At 40.7% G+C, this 25225-nt stretch overlaps 1 protein-coding gene across 10 annotated transcripts in view; it reads left to right on the plus strand.

The window, feature by feature from the left end:
- The window catches only part of SGMS1 (sphingomyelin synthase 1), a 350554-nt gene that overhangs the window by 302151 nt on the left and 23178 nt on the right, over nucleotides 1-25225 (plus strand). For all 10 annotated transcript variants that reach the window (XM_006169737.2, XM_006169735.3, XM_027768777.1 and 7 more), the window contains 2 exons: nucleotides 3383-4236; nucleotides 24544-24661. In XM_006169737.2, the coding sequence (XP_006169799.1) occupies nucleotides 3614-4236; nucleotides 24544-24661 (741 nt within the window). In that variant the 5' untranslated portion in view covers nucleotides 3383-3613. The remainder of the gene's footprint in view (nucleotides 1-3382; nucleotides 4237-24543; nucleotides 24662-25225) is intronic.

Below are 25225 nucleotides of genomic sequence, written 5' to 3' on the forward strand. Positions count from 1 at the left end.
GAGACAGGAAGTGAGAAATCACCCTCCAGAGGAGATGGCCACACCACAATCCCTTCTCCTCCACTCTTCTCTTGTGATTTTGGGCACACATGCATAAGTGCTTGGCATGAGTTTTAAGCTGCTGGGTCCGGGACACGAACCGTGTGGGAGTCCATCACCTTAACCACTATGCCACCTGCTGGTCCCAACACCATCAATTTTTTAAAATACTTTTTAGACTATCCTTTATACCAGCTCAAATTCATGAGATTGTTGAATATTTTGTAAGAGAGAGCTCAGAAATGCACCTTGGGTCTTGGTCTAGAATCAGCTCTTTGTTTGTATGAGATTATAGACAAATCACAATTTCAATGGAATTTAGTTTTTTTAATCTTAAAAAATGTTTTGTGAAATTGAAACAAAGAGCTGGGTAGTTTTTTTTTGTTTGTTTTCTTTTGTTTTAGATTTTTATTGGAGAGGGACAGTGAAAGGGACAGTCCACAAGCATGATTTTAAAACTTCCAGGGCTGGGACTCAACTCGCAGTCAGCCATTTGGGAGTCCAGTGTCTTAACCACCATGCCACCTACTGGCTCCTATGTTTAAAGATTTTAAATGAGCGTTTCAGCACCTATTTCTGTGATATGTTGAGTTAAAGAGTTTATGTACCGGTTTTTCTTCTTCTCTTCTCTGCAATGTTGAGAAGTAACTATAATAATCTGAATTACATGTTATTTCTTAACATTCTCGTAATAATGGATTTAAGGTGGCTTTTCTGGGTGATGGTGGTGATTGTTGTTTTCTGTGTCCTGTCTTTACGTCCAGTCTTTTGGGACTAGATGTGAGAACACTTTGCCTTCCATGTACATGACCATGTGTTCTTAACTGAGAAGGGATTGTGGTGTGGTCATCTATCCTTAGGGGTGGTAGGGGGTGACTTGGGTTAGGGACTTGAACCACAGTTGGTCATGTGGGAGTCCAGCTCTTTAACCACTACACCATTTGCTGGCCCCTATCTTGCTATCTCTTAAGAGTTCTTTGGCCATCATAAATTGCTTGGTAAGCTTGCCTTCACAAGAATAGTACTCTTTTATTTAGATGGATGCATTATGGTCCTGTATGAAATGGTCTTATACTATTTGATTTTTATTCACTTTTCAAGTTTATTAGCTCTTTTTTTTGTTATTTATAATTTCTTCTTTTTATTTTTTTTTTTAATTTTTCCCTTAGGGTGCATATAGTCACCAAAGAGAAAAGGAAAGTGAGAAGTCACCCCCTACCACCCCTAAGGATAGATGACCACATCACAATCCCTTCTCCTCCATTCTTCTCTCAGAATTTTAAGCAAATACACACACACACACACACACACACACACGCACACACAGACACACGCCTGACATGATTTTCAGGCTTCCAGATCTGGGACTTGAACCATGGTTCACTGTGTGGAAACCCAGTGCTTTAACCACCATGCCACCTGCTGACCCCTATTATAATTTCTAATGAACATATAATAGATGATACATATTTATGGGGTACAGTATGGTATTTTTCAAAACACAAATATATTGGATCATGATCAAATCAGGACAATAAACATAACCACCGTCTCAAGTATTTGTCATTACTTCGTGTTGTGTACATTCCAAAACCTCTCTTATAACTATTTTGAAATATACTTTGAATTGTCACCAACTATAGTCACTCTTCTGTGCTGTAATACTCCAGAACTTGTTCCATGTATCTACCTGCACTCCCTCCATTCTCTTCTCAGGATTTTGGGCACACACACACTTGTGCCCTGCATGAGTTTCAACCCACTGGGTCCCAGACTCAAACCGCAGTCAGCAATGTAGGAGTCCAGTGGTATAACAATTACACCATCTGCTGGTCCCTATTATTTCCAACTTTTAAATCTCCAGATCTCTGCAAGCTTTTTGTCAGTTAATACAATAGTTATTATTTGAGAGAAAAAAATAACCCACTGGTAGACGGGGTTATTTTCATGACAAGACTTACTAGACAGTGCTTATAGGCTGTGATAGATGGTCTGAGAGAGAAGAAAGAAAGGATCAAGAGATCCCTTTGAAAATCACTACTTTTAGAGCTAAGTAATGTTTTGTCAACTTTCACAGATGGTTTATTAAATATTGACAATAAGCCTGTGAAGGAAAAATTTGATTATTACTACCTGTTTTGTGGGTAAGTAAGCTGAAGGTCACCTAATGGCTCACACATGGGAGATGCTGAGAGTCAGATTATGGTCTGTCTTCTGTCAGTAGTCATGTATTATTAACCCTGATGCCTGGTTATAGAATAGGTCTTTTAATTTGAACATTTCTTGCTTTATATTTTAAGTGCTTGTTGTAAAAGTAATAATGCTTAGTAAACAAAGCTGGATGAAAGCAAAGTAGGAAATACTTTTAGAAGCATCATCAAATGTAACTTCAGTTAATAGGTGATGCATTTCTTCCCAGTTGTTTTATCCAGTGTTATGTTTATGAACCATAGTTGTGGGGTGCGTGTGTGTAAATAATTCTGCATCCTGCTTTCAAATCTTCCCTACAGACAGGCCTTTTTGATTACTATCACAGCTGGTTAATTATTTTAATAAATAAATATGCTAATTATGACTCAGAAACTTAACTTGAAGCTCCTCTACGCAAGCTTCCACTCGTCTCTAGTCAAGTTTCTTGTCCTTTCGGGAACTGGGATTCTTCATTTGTACATGAGGGAGTTGGATCAGACTCTTGGTTTTTACTCTGTGCTGTTCCACAGATCCCCTAGGGCTGGGAATAGAGAGATCAACAGAGCAGGCTTGATCTTGGCTCTTCACTCCCTGTGCTTCTGCCCAGCCAGGTGTATCATAACTCTTTTAAACATTGGGCCCAAGCATGGAAAGGAATTCACTGATTTTTTGATAAAAGACTGAAATTTTTAGACCAGATGATCTTTAAGCTCCCCATGTCTGCCTCTCCTCTATGGTATTTACTAAGTTGCTGTGTTCTGTGTACATGTTAAACATCCTTCACCAGACAGAGTGGTAGATTAAACAGATTTGCCATGCTCCTTCACGAGATCTCAGGAAGCATGTACAAAGAGGATCACTGGTCCGTGTTTGGCAGTGTCCAAAGCCCTGTTGAACTATTTCTTAGAAAATATGCCACCGAGCCTACACAGCGTGTTTCCTTTGCCCTTATCCATTTTCAGATCAATTTAATGCTCCAAAAGGAAAGACTGGTAACCAGGGAATCAGTAGTCTCTGACATTAATACATGTTTGAAAACTATGGAATTCACCAATAGCTGGTTTTCCATTTTCTTCATGCAGGCCGAGGCGTGGCATTTTGAGAGAGTTATTTGGAAGTGCTAATGGCCTGACCTTTTTTCTTGTCTCCGCAGAAGGAAGACTTCTATTGAGAAATGAGGTGAATTAATGCTTGGGCGCTGAGGAACCTTGGACAGCTACATGAGGTGTTTAAAAATTTCCCTGACCATCTTGCCAAACAAGTCTCTGTTCATGAGGCCTGACAGGATGAACAAACCGAGGAGGGACAGTGCTCTGCCCTGTAGGAACAGCAACTGCTGACCTGCTGAGAGCAAGCTGGGGACTGCGTGTTGTCTGCCAGTACCATGAAGGAAGTGGTTTATTGGTCACCCAAGAAGGTGGCAGACTGGCTGCTGGAGAATGCTATGCCAGAATACTGTGAACCTCTGGAACATTTTACAGGCCAGGATTTGATCAACCTAACCCAAGAGGATTTCAAAAAACCCCCCTTGTGCCGAGTCTCCTCTGACAACGGACAGCGGCTCCTAGACATGATAGAGACCCTGAAAATGGAGCACCACATGGAAGCACACAAGAATGGCCACGCCAACGGGCACCTCAACATTGGCGTAGACCTCCCCACCCCCGAAGGCAGCTTCAGCGTCAAGATTAAACCCAATGGGATGCCAAATGGATATAGGAAAGAGATGATAAAGATCCCCATGCCAGAACCGGAGCGTTCCCAGTACCCTATGGAGTGGGGCAAGACTTTGCTGGCCTTTCTTTATGCACTTTCCTGTTTTGTTCTCACCACAGTGATGATCTCGGTCGTCCATGAACGAGTGCCTCCTAAGGAGGTGCAGCCTCCACTACCGGACACGTTTTTTGACCATTTTAACCGGGTGCAGTGGGCCTTTTCTATTTGTGAAATTAACGGCATGATCCTTGTAGGACTCTGGTTAATTCAGTGGCTGCTCTTAAAGTACAAGTAAGTAAAGTACAGCTCTAAGACTCAATGTGTGCAAGGTTTGTGCCCCGGACAGCTCATTATCATTTGGAAATGAAATTTATTTAGCAGCTGGAATTGAAGCATGTTAATTTTTTTTTTTTCTCTTAACTACATACCCTTTGAACTAGCTAGAGCTATGGAAGCTGTATATATCACCTGTGTACAAGATTCATACTATAGAACGACTGGGACTGTTAGGGATGATTTTTCCCTTAACAGGAGAGAAAACCTAAGACGTCTTCAGAGTACGCAACTATTAAGCAGCAGACCAACCACCACCCACTCTTCGTTGGTATTATTAACCCATTAAATAAATTGTTGACAGTTGCCCTAAGCACTGGGAATGGCTATTTAGCTTTCCTCACACAGTCAGAAATCTGGAACCTTAGCATTTAAAGATGTCTCACACATAGAATTCAGAACAGCTATCCCAAAGTGGCTTGGGTTATTGGGAAGATGATCCCCACAGGGTATGATTTTGTTTGGGTAGATGAAGTGAGAATGACTATTTTAGAATGTATGACACTGAAAGCGGTATGTGGCTATTCCATTTAAGTTTCTCCGAGTTTTAATTAGACACCTTCATTTAGTTTCTGATGGATCCAAAGTGGCTTTCCTATCCCAAGCTCTAAGTAATATGAACCCTGTCTGCCAAGCTGCTTATCTGGATTGTCTATACCAAGTTAAACGCTTACTACACTGTCCTTTTCATTGGTGTGAGATTTTTCCTTCAGTGGAACACCTTTATGGCCTCCTTGTGTGAGGGTGGAAAACTGGTTTGTTAAGGAACTGACTTTCTCTGAGATAGACTGTTTCATGACTCAAGGTGTGGTTGAACATTAGAGATATCTTAAATCAGGACAATACAATGTAGATTGAGACTTTTATGTTGAACTTTTTCTGACATAAATTATTTTTTTTTCCTGGTATGTTTTATAAGGACTTTTTTTTTTTCCACCTTACAAATTATATATTTGCAAATGGAAATAAAAGTAGTCCTGACTCTTTTCCAGGGAAGGACTATTTTAATTGTATAAAGAAAGTCATTCAAGTGGCTTATGTGTATTTAGAGCTGGTGTGACAATCCTAGATTTTAAGCCAAATTTGAAATAGAACTGATGGTATGGGCTATATTTGACTTGTTGCAAGTCCTTTTTGCTGATTTAGTTTTGAGACACTAAATAGATGAGACTAGGCTTCAGGAAAGATAAGACACTCAGAATTTATTAAGTACATTCTTTCAGCTGCCAAACTTCAGTCCTGCTTTTAGTTGTAAACATTTTTTTTTCTCTAAATGCTTATTGAAAAAAAGAAATCCCAGTACTTTTTCTTTATAAAGACAATGTCACATCAAATTATGCTTTCTGTTTTTTTCCTGATGTTTTGTTTTTGTGATTTTTGCTTTCTGCTTTTTCATCCAGATTCTTACATGCAAGTAAGTCATTTATTGCTCCAGAATATAACTATGATTTTTAAATAATTTTTGTTCTAAGAAAGTACCCTACCCATAGGAGCAATCCTTCCTTCCCTCTTTCCTCCCTCTCTCCCTTTCTTCCTTCCTCTCTTCCTCCCTGTCTCCCTCCTTCTCTCCCTCCCTTCCTCTTCCTCCTTCCCTCTCTCCCTTCCTTCCTTCCTTCCACTGCTAGAAGGCATATGTGCTTGCCAGAGAACACATGTACTCAAAAGAAAGAGACAGAAAAGAAAAAGGAAGCACCCCTTATCCCCAGTGGGGTGTGGTCACACTGCAGTTTACACTCTGTTTCTCCATCCTGTCAGGATTTGGGACATGCACGCGTACACACACACACACACACACACACACGACCCCGCCCACACACACACCCACACACACACACACACGCCCCAGCGTACTTTTCAAGCCCCAGGGGCCAGGATTCAGGATTCAAACTGTGATCGGCCATGTGTGAACTGGCTCCCTTAACCACTAGGCTATGGGACTGGCCCAGGAGTAATTTCTTTAAAGTGTATTGCTATTTATACTTTTCCCAGTAGGAAGTTTTCCTGGCATCTATGTTTGAAGTTTATAATTTTATGTTTTCCTGACACTAATTCCCAATACAATCATCATTTTTAGATTTAAATTATTTAACATCAGTAAATCAGTTGATTTGTGTCTTGGACAAAATCAGCCCAGTGCTGGGGTGCAGGCAGCCTGCACGAGTTCTGGCCATGACCTAACGTGCTGGGTGTCTAGGGTGAATCCAGGCATGACTCAACATGCCGGGTGATTTGGGTGAATCCTGAATCTCAGGAGCCTTCTTTCTCACAGAGAAAATAAGGGCTTCTCAGTGTGGATTATTGCTGCTGTCCTGTACAATTATGTTTTATTTGATTTTAACATGATTGAGTGGGCTAATTATGCTTGGACTCTATTTGCTTCATGGATGCAGAATGTTGGCATGATGATCCCAAGCCTCTCCTAGCCCGGTCCTTCTGCTGGGGCATGTCCTTGCTTTTCCATTTCCTTCCTTTTTACTTCTCTGTGTATCCAACGGATGAGTAAGAGGTAGGAAGAAAGATACAGATCAACACATTTAACAGCCATCATTGATGAAGTGCCCTTCCCTGGCTCCCTCTCTCTCTATGTTTTCCCCTCATGTTTTATTTATTTAATATATGTTTATTATTTACATTTAATCACTAGATATCTTTACACTGTACCACATGTTTTTTTCCCAGCACAAATATAGTGTGTATCAATCAAGATAGACATTGCCATAAACATTATCATTGGCAAATATTGGGTCATCAGAAACATCATGATGCATTTTTGCTTAGGAAAATTAAGTCATGACTTTTTCTTTTTTTCTTTTTTTAATAAATCAAGCACGTTTTTATTTAGCTAATAAAATTGTTTATATGTGTATACAGTTTGTTTTGTGGTCCCCTGTTGCCAAGTAACATTCCTTTTTTGTCATTTGTTTTTGTTTCGTATTTTTATCTTATTTTATTTCAAGTTCTTTTATACATTCAATCATGTTATTTACTTTGCAAAGTGAATATTCCAACATGCTTACATTCCTCCCCAGTCCAGTTGATAATAGTATAAAGTTATCTTCAACAGTTAATACCCCATTTCTTTGTCCCATTAATGCTTTGCCTATTCATTTTTCTTCTTACTGTCCTTCCTCAGACTCTGTTCCTTCACCTATGCTCTTCCCACACTATATCTGGTATTCACAACCATTTACTATGTTTCTATATCCTTTAGTCATTCAGTTTTGGTCATAGAGTGCAGAAACTTGGTATACATTAAGTGGGGACATACAGTGTCTCTCCTTCATAGCCTGGCTTGCAGTAAATCTTCCATATTCATCGACTTTCTGTCAAAAGCCAGAGTCTTCTTGTTTTTTTATGGCTGAGTAGTATTCCATAGAATATATGTGCCACAGTTTTTCAATCCATTCATCTGTTCTTGGACATTTGGGTTGGTTCCATGCCTTAACAGTTGTGAATAATGCTGCAATAAATATCAATGTCATGACTTTTCTGATGACCCAATAACTTTTTATTTTTCAGTCAATTCAATGTATTGTTTGTTTTTTTCTTTGTTCCTCTCCCTCCCTCCTTTACGTACCCCTTATTACCACCCCAGTAAGGACTGTCTCTAGTATCTACAATTGCTCTCCCTGCTATTAGACCTTCCCTGGCTCTCTTACAGAAGATTAGAATCTTTCCTGGTGTCAGAGGGACCCCTTGTTTGTAGTAATTAACTCTAGCAATGTAATAGTTTTATTCAGTGTTTTTGAGAAATGGATCCTTCTGATTGTGAGATATTTTGACAGAGACTTAACTTCTTTCTCTTTTTGTGTTTGCTTGTTCTGAGCCTTGATACCTTTCCTCAACCTCCGTTAAGTTTGCCATTAGGAGTCCATTTTTCACGACTCCTCAGGATTAAGCCTGTTTGCCTGGCAATTTCCAAAGGGGCATTTGATTTTGATTTTGAGAGTCCTGGGGCTCTTTTAAAGCTTGGCCTATTTCTTCTTACTTCTGTATCTTCTACTTTTTAGAACAGAATCAGAGAATGGAACTGTAGAGGATGACTTATAAATTGAGAACTGAGATCACTGGAATTTGGCCACCGTCACTGGAAAAGGCCAACAGCAAACCCTTTAACCAGATGTTTGAGGTGCTGGAAAACCTTGATGCTGAATTTGTTAACATTGTGGCATTCGGTTCCCTTCTTATGTCCTTATATATAACATTATTGTCCTTTACTGTTCAACATAGGTTCTGGGGAATTTTTGTTTTTCTGTTTTAAACTTAATTTACACACCCCTTCCTTTCATTCTTAACACTCCTCCTCATGTCTGTATGTATACATGCTTATATATACATATACCCACATGGGATTTCCATGACATGATGAAGTGGAAAGCTACAATAATGCCTGTCCTTGAGAACTTTTTCAGATTTTTAAATTGTAAATAATGTTGTCTCCCCATTTAGAATTGGACTTTCAAGCCACTGACTAGGAAAAATTCCTGGGAAATCTCTGCATTTGTATCAGACTTCACTGCAAAACAGGTATCCCTTGTTTTAAGAAAGCATGATAAAAGAGTATATTAAACCCACATCTTTGATAAAGTCTAAAGACTTGACTTTTTGTGCATGGCTAAGTCATGGCTCCCACAGTGGCATCTTTGTGTGATACTCGAGGCTCAGGTCTCCTGGGACATTCTGAACACTGACAGGAGCAGGGTTGTAGATTTTCCAAGTCCCAGGTTTTCTAGTCACCAGGGAAATCATCATGACTTTGCATGGGGATCACAGGTACTTTGAGCTCAACTTGCCTAACACGAGATGTGTTAGCCTTTTCTCACAACCTGCCCTTCTCTTCTGCCCAGTGGCATTTCTTGGAAACCCAGGAGAACACCTCAGTTTCCTTTATGCAGATAGCCACAAACTTCTCTCCATTCTAATTCTGTAAGTTCTTCTGTCACCTCCGTCTCCTCTTTCATTCCCATTTAGGACCCTATAGTAGATTCCAAAATGAAAAACCGGGTCCCCCTCAGCACAAAGCTGAAGGTCTTTGAATCTGGTCCCAGTCTGCCTTACCTCTTGCTACTCTACTCCACAGTTTCCCTTAAGCATTTTAAACTCATGTCACGTTCCATTCTATTAATTGTGTGTTTGTACAAGGGACTTCAGAAAGTTGATGGAAAAGTAAAATTCAAATGCAAGTTTATTTTAATGCCCAAAAAGTTTTCCATGAATATTTTGAAGTCACCTCAGATCTCATCTCTGCTAGACTTTAAGATCCTCAAGGGGGAAAGTAGATCCTATTCATCATTCATCTCTTTATTTTTATTGATTTATTTTTAATTTGATGAGAGAGAGAGAGAGAGAGAAAGCCACCAGGTCTCTGGGACTTAAACCACAGTCGACCATGTGGGAGTCTAGCACCTTTAACCACCACACCACCTGCCAACACCTATCATTCATCTTTACATCTCAGTGCCTGATACAAACTCAGGGACATAAAAAGTGTCATTTAAAATTCTTTCGCTCCTTCCTCTCATATTTATTAAGCAACCCACTTTGCATCAGGCATTTGTAAAGCCTGGAGATGCTACGGTGAGCAGGAGACCATGCTGTAGTCAGGTGAAGCTTATATTCTGGCCAAGGTAAGGCAGACAGTAAGTAAGTGAAAATAATATTAGCTAGTATAGGAAATGGAGAATAGAGCAATATTAAGGGCTAGTAAGTTAGAGGCAGTAGTTTTTTTTATGTTGAGTACTCAATGAAGCTCTTTAATGAGTGACGGTTGAGCAGACACCTGAACTGGATTGCAGATTACCATGCAGGTATCTAGGGGAAGAGCAGTCCAGGCAGAAGATACAGCAAGTCTAGTTCCTGAGGCAGGCTAAAGGACAGCAAAGGGCCCGTGTGGTGGAGGATCTGGGGGGAGAGATCAGTGAAGCATGGATGGTGGATTAGAGAGAGAGAGAGAAAGCCACCAGGTCTCTGGGACTTAAACCACAGTCGACCATGTGGGAGTCTAGCACCTTTAACCACCACACCACCTGCCAACACCTATCATTCATCTTTACATCTCAGTGCCTGATACAAACTCAGGGACATAAAAAGTGTCATTTAAAATTCTTTCGCTCCTTCCTCTCATATTTATTAAGCAACCCACTTTGCATCAGGCATTTGTAAAGCCTGGAGATGCTACGGTGAGCAGGAGACCATGCTGTAGTCAGGTGAAGCTTATATTCTGGCCAAGGTAAGGCAGACAGTAAGTAAGTGAAAATAATATTAGCTAGTATAGGAAATGGAGAATAGAGCAATATTAAGGGCTAGTAAGTTAGAGGCAGTAGTTTTTTTTATGTTGAGTACTCAATGAAGCTCTTTAATGAGTGACGGTTGAGCAGACACCTGAACTGGATTGCAGATTACCATGCAGGTATCTAGGGGAAGAGCAGTCCAGGCAGAAGATACAGCAAGTCTAGTTCCTGAGGCAGGCTAAAGGACAGCAAAGGGCCCGTGTGGTGGAGGATCTGGGGGGAGAGATCAGTGAAGCATGGATGGTGGATTGAGTGGGACTTTGTGGACCATGGATGAAGAATTCAGGTTTTATTCGAAGTGTGATGATAAATCATTAGTGGAGAGTGATGTGAATGGGTTTGTAATTTGAAAGATTGACTGTGGCTACAGTAGAGACTAGGAAAGGAAGAGTTGAAGCAAGGGAACCAGTTAGAATACCGTTGAAGGAGTGCAGCTGGTGATCATACATAGTCTCTGTCAATGTTAGTCCAGTAAGTAAATTTTGTGCCGGGTGGTGGGAAGGGATGAACTCTTTCTAGAAGTCCTGATTTCTGTGACTTGGAGCTGCTTCTCTCTTACAGTGACAGCGTTGACTGCTGGGGTGGAATCATTCTCACACAAGGTTTTGGGTCTCTTTGTGAATCTCTGATTTTTATATGGAATTTAATGAGGAGACATAATTCACCAATTTGGAGACTCTTACGATTTTATTTAAATATATTTTATTTAAGAGCAAAGGAAAATCACATATATATCCTGCTGTGTGTTTTCTACCATGGCTGCTTTGGAATCACACACATACCTACAAGGAATAGTATAAGGGGGCTGAATTGTACAAGAATAATGAAATATTGCAGGATATATTGGTCCACAGATGGAGCAAAGATTTGTAGAAGAAAAAGGAAAAGGAGCCACTGGAAAGTTGAAAGGTAGAGTGGAGTCAGAACTTCATGACAAAAGTATTTTGGGATAAAATAGAACATTCTAGCATGCACAGTTGCATAGAGTTAGGGAGAGACTAGTGAGATAGAAATGGTCACCAAATGAGTTCTTTGAAAACTGATCAAGGGCTGTTGCTGTGTCACAGTGGTAACACGCCATTCAGGAGAAGCTAAATCCCATGTGGCTGGTTTGAATCCTCATCCCAGTCAGCCTGAAACATGCCAAACTTATGCATAAGTGCCCAAGATCTGATGGCAGAGGACTGGAGGAGGGGATTGTGGCATTAACAGACCCTGTAGAGATTTCTCCTCTTTCTCTCTCTCTCATTCTCATGCACATGTGTACATGCTCTATTGTGAAGGGAAAAAAAATCTAAAAAGAAAATTGATCCCATGCCAGAGGGAAGGAACTACAGAAGGGAAATACAGTGTCAGTGGATCCTGTTTAAGACCTGCCATAACGTCTGTATATTTAGAACTGTTGAGAGGCTTTGTCGTTCCCACAGGAAGAGACAGATACAATTTTCCAGTGTAGCTTTTTTGGAATTATTCTCTGAAAGTACTATGATGGATTTTCAGATATTTGCCAGCCTTATCCAATTTATTTTATTTTAACCTTTGATAAATGTCATGGCTTTGGGGGCCTTATTTGTTGGGCGGGTGTCTGCCAACATAAGACATTTTATCTACAACATTTACCTCTTTTCTGTCAATGGATCTAATTTCCAAGGACATAATCTTTGTGCTGTTTGGCAACTGCTCCATCAGATGCTAATTTGATTATTTTGGGTTTGTGTTTTCATCCAACTGACTAGACTCTCCACTAACATTTATCTTCATTTTACCCAATTACAATTCCATCAGCATTTCTTTTCACATTAAGTTGATTGGATTAAAGTACTTATCTCTTCTTCTAATCCCCAAGGTAGTTTATGACCCCAGATACTGTCAACATTTTTTCCATTGTTTTTATGTCTTTGATGTTTGTGATTAAGTGAAATGTTTAAAAGCACTGATATAGAGAGCATTTGATAGGAGGTAAGTTTCTCCAGGTATCTATTCAAAATAACTTGTTTTCTGACTGACCCTGTGCCTAGTGGTTAGGAAGCCAGGTCCCACGTAACTGACTGTGGTTCAAATCCTGGTTCTTGTGGCTTAAAACACATCAGGAGCTTGTACGTGCATACCCCATATCCCAACCGGGAGAGAGAAATGAAGAAGGAACAGCGACGTGACCACAGATGCTATTGGAGGAGTGTTTTCTTTCTTTCCATCCATCTCTGGCAAATTAAAAAAAATAATAATAATTTTTTTTTTTTGAGAGGTTTTTGCTACAGGGCGCGTGTGCTCACCAGAGACAGAGAGACAGAAAGCGAGAAATCATCCCCTGGGAGGGATGGCCGTGCCACAGTCCCTTCTCCTCCATTCTCCTCTCGGAATCTTGGGCATGCACGTACAAGCGCCCGTCGTGAGTATAAGCCACGGGGTCTGGGACTTGAACCGTGGTTGACTACATGGGAGTCTAGTGACATAGCCATTACGTTAACTCCTGGTCCCAGTAAAATAATTTTTAAAAGAAACAAGCCAATTTATTTTCTAAGTTTCAGAAGAGCCTTTTCTAAAGACCATCCATTATTATAAATTAGTCCTGTACTATAGCCCTACAAGGCTAGTCTCTAATAGACATCAGAGCATTTTTATGTTCGGCTACTAGGGCCTGTGTGGCAGCTAGCAGAACAGTTGTGTAAAGGTCATATTCTGGGGAATTTGTCTTCTGAACTCTCTCTAGGTATAAAACCCATGAAGACAAAATTCCCTCATGTCACTGCAGCTAGCCAGGCTCCTGACCTGTCCTGTTATTTGATTGGCTGATAAGCTGTCATATCCCTCTCAAGCCAGAAAAAAAGCAAAGAGCTCAGGGATTGCCTCTCACTTCCTTTCTCTCTTCTATACACTTGTAGCTGCATCTATTATGTGCTTATGCTCCGGCTGTTTATTTTGTTCCTTTTCATCTACATTGTCAAAAATCATTATCACCTCATTCAAGAGGCGGCTTCTAAACCAGTTGATATTTGAATAACGAGACTTTTTTAATGTGCATTGTGCCGTGCGATTCAGTCAGCCCTTAAAATAAGTGCTGTTAGTCTTGTCTCTCAGTGAAGATAACTAAGACTAAGAGAAGCTGTTGACTTGTCCATGTTCCCACAATGGCATAGCTTGGAGATTGGAGGCTTGTTGCTATAAATCCAGTATTGACATTTTCTTATATAACAGGGACTGTCTTTGTAAAGGTTATTTTCTTATTAAATATAATGGCATAGATTCTGCATGCAAAGGAGAGATAGAATTAAAAAGAGATCAGTTCAATTTTTGATAATAATAAGTTTATATATTATAGTCCATCTAGGAGACCTAAGCAGGTGCCCCAGGATAGACCTGCCAACCTGATAGCAGTCACATCCTGCTGTCCCTTTGTAGATTGTAGAAAATGCTCTGAGCTCTGTCCGAACTGCCTGCTGTCCTGTCACCTCCTACCTATGACGTGGGCCTACTCATTGCCAGTCTGAGAAAGTCTGCTTGCCACTGACTCAGTCGTACCTCTTCACTGAAGAGGACTGACCAAGGGCACCCAGCCTCACTCTTTTTTCTTTCTGCTTCTACCAAGTTTTCCCTCCTTCCTCTGTTCTGACCTATCATCTGTCTAGATGCAGAATCTGGACTGAGATCCTTCCCTTCTCCTCCCTTGAGGACCTTACCTGTCCCCTTTTCTTCTCAGATCATCTGGACTTCCTAGTTGTTTGCAGGTCTCTGCTTTGCATCCTCCTCCTCTTACTGGGGTATTAGAGTGTGTGTGGGGGGATACACAGTCACTCTCAGGGTGAAGCGATGGAGTCCGTCTCAGACTACCTCACTGCTCATTCTCGTTAGCTCACGGGGGGTCTTCTCTGCCTTTCCCTTTTCAGATATTTGCTATTTGGAATCTCATGACCTAAATACTGGCCTAAGCCCTGGAAATGTAGGAAAACTATTGATAGATTCACCTCATAAAGCTCTCTAAATTCAGTAATTGGAGCTATTTGTCCTTTAAGTTCCTGTAAGTATTTTAAGAGCCTTCTTACCTCAGAGTCAGGAGAGAAGGGAGAGAGATCACAGCAATACAGAGGTGCACTGGAGGATAGTTTTTATGAGTTACTTTTTATTTATAATGCTGAAGAAAACTAAGTAATGCATCTTGCTTGCTGGCAGGTCAGAAGATAAACAAAAAAGAAAAAAGATACTTGTTCACAAAGATAAATAATGCCAATATTTAGGTAATATCCCTTGAGATCCTTTTCTGTGTTCTCATAAATGAGTAATTTGTGCATTTTTAAATGGTATCAGATTTGCCTTCTGTTCTGTAGCATGCCCAGAGCTATCTCTTTTCCTCATCCCTTAACAAACCATCATGGATATCTATCCAGTTGTTTCTGATCTAATTCAGAAATCACATCTGTCTCCCATTAGCCTTTCCACGCTGTGACTGACATTGAAGTTTTCAGGTAGGTTGTAACTCTTACTCTGGAATATCACCCTCGATTTCAGTCTACACAGCAACCTGCTAACTGAGTGACTTTGATTATGTCATTTAACCACGGTAGTAACAGTGTACGCTCACCTACAAAATGAGAGTAGTGACGACAGCTTCTATCTCAACGCCGTTGTGAGGATTTGAGGAAATAACGCCGGACAAGCCCTCGACAGAGTACCTGGCATGCGCTTGCTTCCTAAGCCACTCCGCTGTTATTCCCATCTCAGTACATGGCACTTCTGTCGGTCTCAGGTCTCACGCCAAACACCCTGGTTTTGTTCTTGATCTTTTCTTCCAGCCCCACATTTGGTCTTGTGAATACGGCCCTTCTCACCATCTCATTTACTGCCATAGGTCCAATCAGACATCCCTTATTTGGGTTCTTGCTGGAGCCTCCTACCGGTCTCTCTGTTTCCATTCTTGCTCCATTTAAGTCATTTCTCAGCTCCACAGAGGATGTGTCCCTGTGCCACTGAGTCAGCGTTGGTCACTTTTCTCCCATTTTGCAAAGCGTCCAGCCATTGTCCTTGTAGGGTTTTAGGAGGGCCAAGCATATGTAAGTGCCTATGCATGCCAGCCTCTAGAATCTTCCTCCAGAAGTATCCTCAAGGTTGACCTTCTCATTAGAGAGGCCTTCTATGACCAACTGAAGCCCTAAACTGTAACTTCCCTTCTCCCAGTTGCCCTTTTGCTTAATTCACCCTTTTATACTTACCTAACAAGCTTTGTGTGTGTGTTTTTCTTAAGCTTATGAATGAATGAGACAGCACCCTCAGCAGGGTCTTGGCCCTGCAACCCACCCCAGTCTTAGTCAGCCCATGCCATGGGCACAGGTGTGTTCTGTGTACTCTGGGAGGTCTCCAGACACAAACCTGGAGCCCCCTCGTGTGGCTCAGGCTCAGAAAGCGTTTGATTGTTGTGTTTAACCTTACAGTTTCATTCATGAAAAGAGCAACTGATTGAATGTCCCTAGACCTGAGTTTTGCTGTGGCCCCTGATTAGAACTTAAACTCTTCACATCTTAGTTTCTCCTTCTCTAAAGTAGGGAAATCTTAGTATGTGCTAAACAAGAATGTGGTTAAAATACTGGATCGTCAGAAAAGTCATGATACTTTTTTTGCAGTAAAAAAATAAAAAAATACATCATGACTTTTTTGGTGACTCAATAATTAATACCAAGGATGTGTTTTATTTTTGTTTTCTTGGCATTGGATTTTTAAGGAAGGCATTGTGCTTATACAGACACATTTCTGGGCTGGTTGTGCGGGGATACCTCATTTACCTGATCCATAAACTGTGCCATCCTCCCCGTGTGGGTATCCTGGGGATATCTCATTTACCTGATCTGTAAACTGTGCCATCCTCCCCGTGTGGGTATCCAAGGAATATTAAATGTGTTGAAATCTCTCAGGAGAGCATTTATTTTGATTTTTCTGTTTGTCCTTCAGCATTTAGTCTTGCCCTGTCATTTGTTTTACTAACCTTTCCTTGAGATTTTTCTCTCCGAAAGTACTGAATTAAGCCCTGGGTTTTCATGACTCGCCATCTGGAACTGTAGAGATTCCTGGAGCTGTAATGGAATGAAACTCTGTACAGGGCAATGAGAAAGGGGAGGGGAGGGAGGAAAATGGCAAATTCGCAGTCTCCAGTCTCCAGGGGCTTATAGTTCTTGTTGGAAAAATGGAACGATCTCAGCAAGTGTTTTAAATTGAAATGTGGATGCAAAATGAAAGGATGGTGAGCATTAGGGCAGTCCCACCCTGACAGATACAGGAAAGGGTTTAAAGGACAGACATTTATGGAAATAAGGAGGAAAGGGCTGTCAGAGGGCATAAGAAGAAAAGCTCCATACCAGACCATGTGGCAGCGCTGGTATGACAGGAACTGTTGTTGTCTCAGGAGAACTAAAGGATAGGCCAGAAGCAGCTCTCAGGGCCAGCCAGTAGCAGTGGCATTGTGGTTAAGGTGGCTGGATCCCCCATGGCCAACTCCACAGTTTGAGTCCTAGACCCTGCAGCGTGTGTGCATGCATGCCCAAGATCCCAAGAAGAGAAAAGAGGAGAAAGGATGAAGCATGGCATTCCCTCCTGGAGGATTCTTTCTCTCTCTTGAGTGCACAAGCCCTATAACAAACTAAAAGAGAAATGAAAACAAACAAACAAACGAACAAAAACAACACCTGTTCTCCTTTAGAGCTTCCTCTGATGGAAGGATGAGATAGGTGGCAGTGGTGATGCCATCTCACTATTTTATATTTCTTTTGGCAGTTTTTGCACTTGCCAGAGAGAGACAGAGACAGTGAGAGGGAAAGCGAGAAATCACCCCCCAGGGGTTATGGCCACATCACAATCCCTCATCCATTTTTCTCCCGGGATCAATGCTGCATATGCATGTGGCGTGATTTTCGAACCACCGGGTCTGAGACTCAGACCACAGTCGACCATATGAGAGTCCAGCAATGTAACTACTATTCCATCTGCTGGTCCCACCACTTTGCTATTAAAAATACTGTAATAGGGACCGACATGTGGTGAGGTGGTTAAGGAACTGGTTTCCCTCATGACCAACTATGGTTTGAGCCTGGACTTGGTGACTTGCTTTCTTACTTTCCTTCTCTCTCTGATCAATGAAATAATAATAATAATGAATAAAATTAAATAAATAATTCTTTAAAAAGTATTACCATAAGATGAAAACAAAATCTGTAAGTGATTGGAAGGACTTTTGGAGGACAAGATTATAGCAGACAGGAGAGGCCAGAGACAAAGATTTGCAGAAGGGTGAGAAATGGGTTCTGTTTAGGGAGGAGTGAGTGGCTCCTTTGGCCCCGGGCATGGGATTCACGTCTGACAAAGAAGACTTGGCACCAAGGGGAGTCTGAACTTAGGCAGAGACAAGGAATTGTCACAACCCAGGGAATATGGGGGCTAGTAGCAAAGAGTTAAAGGGGGGAGGGTGGGCACAGACTTAAGGATCTCTCTGATTGAGGCCAGGCAGTGGCACAGTGGTAACCATGCTCAGCAATGCTGACCCACGTTCTCAGGTTCCAGGTTCATATCCAGAGACCTCCTGAAGCACGCTAGCGAGCGTGTGTATACCCATGACCTGGGGCTGACTGAGACTGGGGACGGATTGTGGTATGAAGACCCTTTTAGCAGTGCCTCAGCCTCTCTCTCTCTCATTTATGGGAAAAAAATGTTTTTTAATTAAAGCATTTATTTAGAGTCAGTTTGAATACAATGTGGGAATTTGGGGGTGAGGGAGCATGGTTAGGAGGGCTATCAAGAAATTGAAATAGAAGAATAGGATAGAGAGGGCCAGGGAACCTTTTTAGAGCATGTGTTCTCGCTGAGAAACGTTTGCACTGAGAGTCAGTAGCAGAATGACTGACGGCGGTCCAGAAGGCAGAGTTCAGGCGGACAGCAGGGCTGGCAGAGCCCCCACCTGAGCAGGAGGGACCGCACAAGGTGTGCACATGAGGCTGAGCCTAAGAATGACAGGGAGAATGGTGGGAGGTGAGATTGGAAAGAGAGGGGCCAGATCCAGGGCCTTGAGGGATTGGGAAGGGATTGTGATTTTGTTCAAAATACACTGGACATCTGCCAGGTGGTTTTATTGGACACACTGTACTCTGTTCAGTCATTTCAAAAAATATAACTCTGGCTGCCCTGTGCACTGTGGGTCTCAGGGAGGTATCTTACTCTGTTCGGATTACTACAACAAAATAGACTGGGGCTCATAAGCAACAGAAATTTCTTTCTGTTCTGGAGGCTGGGAAGTCCACAGCCAAGGTATAGCATAGAAGGGCACATCTGGTTCATAGATGGCGTACGCTAGTCACGTTCTCACGTGATGGAAAAGGCAAGTGAGCTTCCTGCCATCTCTTGCATAAGGGATGATTCCATTGCTCGCATCATCCATTTTCAGAAGGAATGATACACTGCTTCCATTCCTTTTTTGTTCTTGTTACTTTATGAGAGAGAAAGAAAGGGAGACACAGAGATTGGTACTTTTTGACAAAGTGTCTCAGTCCCCCTTGCCCGGGCCTCCCAATTAGCTAAGATTCGACACACTGTACTATACCAGGTTTTCATGGTGGTCTAGGAACTGAACCGGATTCGACACACACTACTATACCCAGGTTTTCATGGTGGTCTAGGAACTGAACCTGTGCCTTCTTTCTATACACCTTCCACCCTCCCCAGCAGTGGCCCTGACTGTGTACCAGGACTGCCAGACCTGATCCCATTCTCCAGGGCTCTGCCTCCATGATCTAATCACTGGTGATTAAGTTGATTTATGAATTTTTTGGGGGGACACAAACATTCCGACCATAGTAAGAGGAAAGAGCAATATTAGCAACAATAGGTAGAAAGAAGGTTGTGGACATTTCAGTGGAGAAAACTTTTCAGAATGACTAAGAAACCTGTGGGTAGTGGTGGTAATAAGCAAAAGGAACTGCCTTCTCAGAAGAATTACTTTTCAGTACTTTAATAGCTAATATAGCTACTAAGTTATCAAAATAATTATTCTGCAGTCTTCTGATCAATATGATAAAATAGTGCAAATTTTGAACAACATATATATTGAAGTATGACAGGACATTGTCTTATCTGCCAGTACTCATAATTTGAATTTCTTCTATAATGTGAAGCAACTTCTAGAAGGCTTTTGTCTCATGTAATCTATTTGTATTTCCACATAAACTCTCTGAACCTTACTTCCCCCATCTGTAAAATAAGGATCATGGCAATCCGTTGCTGAGTGGTTTTAAGAACTAAATGGCAGGGAACCAGCAGTTAGCGTAATGGTTATGTCGCTGGACTCCCACATAGTCGACCTCGGTTCACATCCTGCACCCGGTGGCTTTAAACTCACGCTGGGCACGTGTGCGTGCGTGCCCAAGATCCCAAGAGGAGAATGGAGGAGAAGGGATTGCGGCATGACCATCCCCCCTGGGGGGTGATTTCTTGCTTTCTGTCTCTTTGTCTTTCTCTGTCTGTCTGGCCAGCGCAGGTGCCCTATAGCGAAAATCTCTCCCCCCCCCCAAAAAAAGAACTAAATGGCATGTTTTTGTTTTGTTTTGTTTTGTTTTTCAGAGAGAGATTTTTGCTATAGGGTGCATGTGCTTTCCAGAGAGATAGAGACAGAAAGCAAGAGAGCAAGAAATCACCCCCTTCCCCCCAAGGGGGATGGCCACACCCGAGTCCCTTGTCCTTCACTTTTCTCTCAGGATCTTGGGCATCCATGCACGTGCACCCAGCAGGAGTTTAAACTACTGGGTCTGGGACTCAAACTGCGGTTGACCATGTGGGAATCTAGGGATATAACTGTTAATGCCATCTGCTGGTCCCTATTTGTTTTTAAATTATTTATTGATTGATTATTATTCGACTTGACGTGGCATGGTGGTTGAGACACTGCATTGCCACATGGCCAACCGCAGTTTGAGTCCCAGACCTGGTGTCCCTTCTCTCTGTTTCTGTCTCTCTGTCTTTCTCTGGTCAAGTTGAAGAATAAGTGGCACATTTTAAGAACATTTTAAATGGTCATTTTAAGAACTAAAGAGTTTTGTGTAATGTGGTTGTTGGCTCCAAATTAAATTAGTTTGTTTTTCTGACCTCTTTGAGTAGGAAAAATATGTTTAAAGAAATTGTAGATGACTGTCCCCATGCCCATTCTTGGTACCATTTCTACCCTCCCCATTATTTTTAACCCATTTTTATGATTCATAAGAAAGCTATATCCTTTTCTTCCTTTTGCTGATGAGGAAGCTGATTTCCAAGGAAATTCATTGAGATAGTCAAGGTCACCAAACTAGTGTTCGTAGAACAAGCCTTTAAGTAAAGACACAGCCCAGCAATGTGGTGTCCATGTTTTGTGCACTGGAGTCACTGATTCAGAATCTGACCATGCGCTGGCCTGGGTAACTGCTCCAGAGATCCTTGCCTCCCTGACTCTGTGACAGTTAACGTGTATTTACCCTTTCGTGTTGCCTCTTACTTTTGAATTGTTGTTTCATTCCGTTGCTGTGTCAAGTCCTGGTGGTTTCCAAAAGCCGGTAATCCATGAGGAGGGAGACCAGCTCTGAGCCCTGAAAGAGTTGTGTGTTATCTTCCTGGTATGGATGGATTATAGAGATAACTTATAGGAAGCAGAAGAACTTTCCAGTATTTTAATTGTACTTCCCAGCGTATTCATTTCTTTCACCATTTTTTTCTTTAGAATTTTAGATCCTTGTACCATATGCCAAAAACATTGTCATACTGTTGTCTTAAGCTTCATTATTAATATTCAGTAATATTTAAGACAGGTCTGAGAATTTTTTTCCTTTTTATAAGTAAGGAATATTAAAAAGTTCACTAAACTCACTGGGTATAATATGCTCTTCTAGCAAATCTAATTATTATCTATAAAATATTAATATCTTTTTTCAAATTATAATCACATTTAAGAGGTAAATTTTCTTTTCTCTTAGAAAAGATAGCAACGACCCTAATGTTCAAACACCTCAGAGTAGAATAGATCATTGCAACTAAATCCAAGTCTCTGAATGGCAGTCATTGCAAAGTGAGAACGGATGGGAACCAAATTTCTTTCAAATGTGAAAGTAGAGATCTATTCCATAAGAGAACACCATTGTGATTTTGAGAATTATATCATGCATCTTTTTTTTCTTTTGCATTTGCTTAACCTCTAGTAATATCTCATTAAGATTTCTTATATTTTCATTTTTAAAAACGCACATTGAACCTTTAAACCTTGAGGGGCCTACAGGTGACATGGAGGTTAAGGCAGCTGAATCCTACGTGATTAACTTAGCAGTTCAAGTCCTAGACCTGGCAGCTTGAGAATCATGTCAGGCGTATGTACATGTGTGCCCAGAGTCCTGAGAGGAAAATAGAGAAGAGGGGATTTCAGTGTGGCCATCTCCCTAGGGAGTGATTTCTCACTTTTTCTCTCTCTTTCTCAGTCTTTCTCTGGCAAGCACAAACACCGTAAAACAAAACTTAAAAAACAAAACAAAACAAAAAACCTTGAGGTAAGTAAGGATTCTAATTGCATGATTTTTTTTTTCTTTTTGGCTGAGGAAACAAACTCCCAGAAGTACATACAATTCTTTGAGAAACTTATATACCTACTTTTAACATTTCTAATCAGAGATCCTTATTTAACATTTACATTGGAGACATTCTAAACTTAATTTCAAACAGATTAAATGCTAGAAGTCAGAGAATTCTCATAAACAACCACTTCCAAGTATTCCCCTTATTGTTAAATTGACAAATCCATATGGATAATTTCATTTGACTTTCTCACTTCAAGTCAAATAAATACTAAATGTGATTGAGGCTTCACTTCCATGTTGTACTGAAAATTTTTCCCAAAGGATCTGTCTTTTCTAATCTCTCTACATTTTTTTCATACATTTCATTCTCAGATAATTCTGAAATCATTGGTACTCACTTGTGACCCAGGTTGACATTTGGAAACAGTTATTGGGATTGTGTGTGTGTGTGTGTGTGTGTGTGTGTGTGTGTGTGTGTGTGTATGTGCATGTATCTTTTTTGAATCATTAAATAATTAGGCAAAGTGATTTTAAGATATTACTCTTTACCAAAAGCAATAATTTTAATTTTCTTCCTCTAAAGAGTTCAACAGATATAGACCTGACAATTTTTGGTCTAAGGTTTCTTTATTAGTTAAGTGAAATTGCAAATAATTTCTGTTTGAACAGGAAGCCAAGAGAGGGCATTTTCTTTTTTAAGTAGGATAAACATTATATCTTCAAGTGTTAAGTTTACTTTAATATTTCTCTTTTGGTATCCTTGGCAAAGAATTTCAGCCAGTACTTTTCTCCAATAGCGCCCCTATTTATATTGTTTGATTCTGTTTTACCTTTCATTATGCTTGAAATTAGAAGCACATGTCTTTCCAAAGCAGCTCTGGGCTGAATAAAATCTTTGCTAGTGCCGTACACAGCATCACTGAGAGAAAACGAACAGAGGCTGGTTCTGCAGTAAACAATTCTGACCCAGTTTCTGACATCTAGATAAGGAAATAACACACCCAGATTCTCCTGGGTAAACCTAAATAACTCACATGAACTGTTTTGATATGAATGAAATGCTAGTAGATTTTTTCTTTTTAATTAATTTTTAGTCATCCAAGTGACATACCACTTCATTCCTCTTGTTAAAACAAAAAATACAAATGAGGCGAATTCTCCTCTGGCTACCACACGTCAATTGGCAGGCACATCCTACATCAAAATATGGCTACCCTGTGTAATTATAGGCTGATCGAGCATTATATGATGAAAGCCCTTCTGCTTTTACATTTTTGTATGTATTTAACTCAGCTTGCCCCTGGGGTTGAGGAAGAGAAGACTCACAAGTCTGGGATTCTGGCCTGGGTAAAGACAGGTGTGGGGGATGTTCTTGGCCAAGGGTACTCTTTGGTTTACTTTATGAGGTTAAGTTGTGTAAACTTCCATGCAATTTCATATTAGAAATGACCAGACTCCATATACATATTTACGTGTATATATCAAATAATTTAATAGTAAAACTATTTCTAAGTTTTGCTCATATTTTTATTCATCCATATGACTTATACATTTAATAGCTATCATTTATGCCTACTTTGTGAGAAGAATTTTTTCATATGTTCTTTCTTTTTCTTTCAATTATTTAATTTTATTTATCATTATTATTATTTTTTAGTTTGCTACAGGGCTCGTGTGCACACCAGAGAGGGAGAGAAATTGAGAAAGTGAGAAAGCAAGCCACCAGCTCCGGGACTTGAACCATAGCGGACCATTTGGGAGTCCAGCGCCTTAACTACCGTACCACCTGCTGGCTCCTAACATATGTTATTTCTAATGCTATTATCTCTATTTTACTCATCAGGAAATTGAGAATCAGGAAATTGTCTATCCCTAGGCTATGTAATAAGCAGAAATCTGGGGTGGGTGGGAGGTTGTGTCTTTCAGACGGGTTTATTTCTTGGCATCATATTGCCTCAGAATCAGTTTCTGGGGTGTACAAGTGAAATCATTAACTGTCTTTAATTCATTAAATGCCACCATTTAAAAGGCATTCTAATATCATTCAAACTTTGTGAACTTCTTCCCTTTTATGACAGAAAAGACACTCAAAATTTAACTGCGTACTCTGGCCAAAGTGGGCTCCGCTTATATGTCAGTTGATTTAAACTCAAGCTTAAGACCTCACACAGTCTGATAATTAATAGCAATATAGAGCAGTTCAAACTCTCTTGGCTGGTTGATATCTTTTTTTAAACATAGCATTATTCTCAAAATCCTCACCTCAATCTTCTATTAGTATAGGTGTAACATTTTTGTTTCAGGTTTTCAAGTAGCGTTTTGGGTCTGTTTGTTTTGTTGGGTCATTTAAAACTTACAGTAAGTGAACCTGCAGAATTTCCTGACTGAGAATCTGCCCTGTTTTTCCCTTTTTCTAGGTCTATTATTAGCAGAAGATTTTTCTGCATAGTTGGCACGCTGTACCTGTATCGGTGTATTACAATGTATGTAACTACACTCCCAGTACCCGGTATGCATTTCAACTGTTCTCCGAAGGTAAACCATTCCTCACTGTAATTTCACCTTTTGTTTGTTTCTTGTCTTGCCCTGGGGTCCTTCGACTAAAGCGGAAGGTGAAAATTTCTTCAGAACACAGTCAAGTCTCTCCACCCTCATTGGGGAATGTTGCTAAGCAGTATAGCCAGGCTACCCCACCCTTCTCCGAATTCCCAAGCCCTGCCAATCCCTCCCAGCTGGGAAATATGTGGTCTAGTGAATGTGTTGGAAGCAGTTAAGCCTTGTGTGTAGGCGTAACTCTTTGGACTCCTGCCATACTGTTAAAATGCCATACTGTTAAAATATCGTTCACTCCCTTGACATAGACTGAGAAGCTTTTATATGCTTCTTCCTTTCTTGGATGGAAAGCTCAATTTCACATGATATTTTTCCTGTTTCCTTCTTTCTATTAATCCCTGCAGCAGAGCCAACAAAAGAAGTATGCCTATTCCCTTGTAATCTTCTCCCAACCTGAATACGATCACTGTCCTCTGGAGGGTCATATTGCCTTATTGATCTTTTCTAGTAGCACGGAAGTCTTTTTTTTTTTTTTTTTTTTTTTTT

This window comes from Tupaia chinensis, unplaced genomic scaffold, assembly GCF_000334495.1.
Source record: "Tupaia chinensis unplaced genomic scaffold, TupChi_1.0 Scaffold147458_1, whole genome shotgun sequence".
NCBI classification, from domain to species: Eukaryota; Metazoa; Chordata; class Mammalia; order Scandentia; family Tupaiidae; genus Tupaia; species Tupaia belangeri.